At 43.3% G+C, this 4,192-nt stretch overlaps 1 protein-coding gene across 1 annotated transcript; it reads right to left on the bottom strand.

Moving 5' to 3' along the window:
* Window positions 1–207: 207 nt before the first annotated feature.
* Window positions 208–4,051, bottom strand: pars2 (prolyl-tRNA synthetase 2, mitochondrial; the record flags this gene model as incomplete). Its single annotated transcript, XM_014007390.1, is given in 4 exon segments — window positions 208–1,267; window positions 1,350–1,595; window positions 2,903–3,242; window positions 4,019–4,051. Coding segments are annotated over 3 exon segments (1,452 nt in total). The 3' UTR covers window positions 208–385.
* Window positions 4,052–4,192: the final 141 nt, after the last annotated feature.

Genomic DNA, 4,192 nt, shown 5'->3' with positions numbered 1-4,192 from the left:
TTAGTTTTTCATATTTGTCTTTTGGATTGTTAAAACTGTTTATTAAGTGCAGACAGTGATAAAGACCACGAGACCTGTAGGTTGAATGAATAAGCATTTTAGTCCTAATTATTTTAATTCAGAAGTAAATTAAAACAATTAAAAACACTATCAACATTAGTCAAAAGACTACTAATAGGATTATTAGCAAACAAAACAGGAGACAAATCTGGTCATATTTTTCTTTTTATTGCACCGTCATGACAAAATGCATTTAAATCGATTTTCACATCAAGTTTACCKCAGCTTTTACAAGTTTTAAGTGTCACGAACACATTTTATTGTTCACTTTAAAAAAATACAAACAAATGCAAATTTTAAATAATGTTTAAAAATTWGTTTTTTGTTAAACTGTTTCCACTTTTCCCAGGAGATCCAGCACTCCATCTTTACTGAGAAACCTCGTCTCACCTGTCTGCTGACAAATCACCTCAAACTTTGGAGTTTCCTCCAGAGCTCCTTGTCCAACTACAAGGATGTATGGATAGCCCAGTCGAGTGGCGTCCTTTAGCCTCTTTCCAATGGTCATCTGTGTGCGGTCATCAAGAACAACTTCACCTCTCAAACGAGGAAGAGCTTCTCCCAAAGTGTGAACCAGTTCTTCTGTTATGGCTGATGCCCCATCCAGCTTACTGCCCATTTTCGGGGGTAAAACACAGACCTGATAAGGGGCGATAAGGCCCGGCCAGCGGATCATGTCCTCTGTTGACATCACCTCAATGGCTGCAGCAAGAATACGGGTCACGCCGAGACCAAAGCAGCCCATCTCAGCAACAGTAAGTTTGTTCTGGACACTTCCAAAGGTGGCTTGGAAAGCATTTGAGTACTTTTTACCCAGATAAAAAGTGTGTCCCACCTCTATGCCACGTGACTCTACCAGTGTACCAGTGTTGCACTGCGGACAGTCAGTTCTGTCTGAAGACAAAGTCTCCACATTAGCTGCGAAGGAACAGTTCCCACAAGCCAGGAGCCGGTCCTCGCCGGTGTCTGCCGGCAGATGGAACTCGTGGGAGAGCGTGCCGCCGATGTTTCCYGTGTCCGCCTGCACCTGAACGCATCGCAGGCCCAGCCTGGCAAAGAGCCGAGAGTACGCTCGACACACCGTCTCGTACGTCTGATGAGCAGCTTCTTCGCTCACGTCGAAGGAGTACAAGTCCTTCATGTAGAACTCTCTGCCTCGTAGGAGACCAAATTTGGGCTTCGGCTCATCTCTGAACTTCCTGGTGATCTGTTTTTATTAAAACAAAAATAATATCAGAACTCCAGCTTAGAACAAACATGCTGGTGACAGCAACRGAATGAAAACTTACTTGGTAGAGCAGCAGAGGCAGCTGTCTGTAGGAGAGAGTCGCCTGGTGAGCAACAAGAGTGGTCACTACCTCCTCGTGTGTGGGACCCAAGCAGTAGTCCGTACYGTGGCGGTCTTTTAGTCGGAACAGCTCACTTCCCATTAAATCCCAGCGCCCACTGGTTTTCCAGAGATCAGCCGAGCACAAACTGGGCATGTCTAACTTTTGTCCGCCAATCACTTGCATCTCCTGGTCAATCACCCTTATCTGTTGGTTAAAAACTGCAGTTGTCACTAACAGATGCTTCAACTTTWACGAGCTCTTAAATTGTCCTGATGCATCTCAGTAATCCAGGTAAAAAATCAAAAGGAAAAAAATTGTGTAGGTCTTCTGGACGGGTTCTTCTCTAATGAAACGTTTCGTCTCTCCTCCAAGAGACTTCTTCAGTCTGAGAGTTTCAGGCAAAATTCAGGCTTTTAAGCCCTGCCTCCATGTGACTGATACTCACATCACATGGCTATCGTTGACACCTAATTAACACTTAATGTTAACAGGGGTGGAGTGATACTGGCAATAGCAGCACTGTAGGAGGGGGACAACTGAAAACGGAGGCCTCCACCTCTGTTTAATGATGGACGGTCTTTCTTCACAAAAATGGCTTCTTTTACTCCTCTCTCAAACCAACGTTCCTCYCTATCAAGAATGAGAACATCCTCATCTCTGAAAGAGTGACCGCTGGCCTGTAAATGAGTGAAAACTGAAGAGTTCTGGCCATTAGATGTAGCTCGTCTGTGTTGGGACATTCTTTTGAACAKTGGYTGCTTTGTTTCCCCGATGTATAACTGGTCGCAGTCCTCCTGGCACTTAACAGCATATACAACATTGCTCTGTTTGTGCCGGGGCACCGGATCTTTGGGGTGAACCAGCCTTTGCCGTAATGTGTTTTGGGGTTTGAAAGCCACTGGGACATCATGTTTAGAAAATAAACGTCTCAGTTTCTCCGAAACACCCGCAGCATACGGAATAACCAAAGAATTCAAACATGGGACATGTTTGAATTCTTGGGACATGTGGGACATGTGTTGGGACATTCAAAAGAATGTCCCAACACAGACGAGCTACATCTAATGGCCAGAACTCTGCAGTTTTCACTCATTTACAGGCCAGCGGTCACTCTTTCAGAGATGAGGATGTTCTCATTCTTGATAGAGAGGAACGTTGGTTTGAGAGAGGAGTAAAAGAAGCCATTTTTGTGAAGAAAGACAGTCCATCATTAAACAGAGGTGGAGGCCTCCGTTTTCAGTTGTCCCCCTCCTACAGCGCTGCTATTGCCAGTATCACTCCACCCCCTGTTAACAATAGGTGTTAATTAGGTGTCAACGATAGCCATGTGATGTGAGTATCAGTCACATGGAGGCAGGGCTTAAAAGCCTGAATTTTGCCTGAAACTCTCAGACTGAAGAAGTCTCTTGGAGGAGAGACGAAACGTTTCATTAGAGAAGAACCCGTCCAGAAGACCTACACAGTTTTTTTCTTTTGAGCTCTTAAATTATTTTTTTTTTTAAAAAACTTACCAGCTTTTCCATGGAGCGGACAGTGGCAGGAAGGTAGTAGTAGCACCCTGGGTTTGATGGATGGATGAGCCCAGCTTGCTGCATGAGCCTCTGGCTCTTACAGCTCATTTCTCCCGCCAGCCGGTTGTCCTGCCCCAGGTCACGCAGGTTTGAAGGCTGGAAGAGTCGAGATACCAGGAGCGGGGACTTGACATGACTGGAGTGGGGGGAGGCAGGGACAGCTGTATACTCAGCCTGAACTGAATGGTTTGTCTTTGGAACAATCAAGGTTCTGTAGAGATTGTGAAAGACTCTCCKCCAACTCTTGCGTACGACTGGCTCCATGGCACATTCAGGTGCGCTGTAATAAAAAAGAAATATGACATGAATCAACGACATCTCAATTTATCTCTCCAAAATAAACAGCAGCTGTTTTATTTGTAGAATTGGCAACACATATCCTAAAATCCCTGGCATTTTTTAAAAAAAATAATAGATCATTTCACAGTTAGGTGTAGCGGTGCCTAACTCTATTTTRCTATGAAAACAGATTTGGAATTGTGCAAATTCAATAAGTTCAAAAATCAGATTTTAGATATTTATAAAAATCTTATCTATGACCCTAAAGGAAAGTTTGACACAAATCAGTTTAGAGCAATACATCTGCTCTGCAGTGTACATTTTACAGACTCAACTAGTTCAATTTCAATGGCGTTTGACGACATCAGCCTTTTTCTGATGAACGAGTCCCGCTTCGCGCATTTCTAACAAATTGTAACCGGAAATGGTCTAAATTYCATCAGAACTTTTTCTCTTTTCATAACAAGCCTAAGGTTGGGCTTGAAGACAATCTGAGGGCTAATTTCCTCAGTATGAAAGCATTGATATAAAAATTTTCGCTTCAATAAAGTTGGACCAAAAGCAAATTATTTCCTTCTTCATTCAGCACGTTAACAACACATTTTATAAGATTTAACGCATTCATTTTTTTAAACAGATTATTCAACGACTTGCTAAATATTATGATGGACATACAAACGCAAGCTAAAATTATCTTCTAGTGAGCACAAATAACTCTACCAACGCAGTGRTTTGAAAACAGACAAAAACAAACAAGCGTCACATTGAAACATTTACCGTAAGGATGCTCCTGTTAGTTATTAAAGTGTCCTACTATAAAAACACTTCAACCTTTCCGACACAACGCCCCACTTCCGGTTTCATTCCTTCATTCGTGGGTAGTTTGTGGCACGTGGTTTCATATCGCCCCCTACAGGTTTGGAGGGGAGCATGCGCAGGTGGGGGGGGGAC

This window comes from Austrofundulus limnaeus, unplaced genomic scaffold, assembly GCF_001266775.1.
Source record: "Austrofundulus limnaeus strain Quisiro unplaced genomic scaffold, Austrofundulus_limnaeus-1.0 Scaffold41, whole genome shotgun sequence".
NCBI lineage: Eukaryota > Metazoa > Chordata > Actinopteri > Cyprinodontiformes > Rivulidae > Austrofundulus > Austrofundulus limnaeus.
The sequence above is the reverse complement of the archived record's forward strand: the minus strand, read 5'-3'. Positions and strand labels throughout refer to the sequence as shown.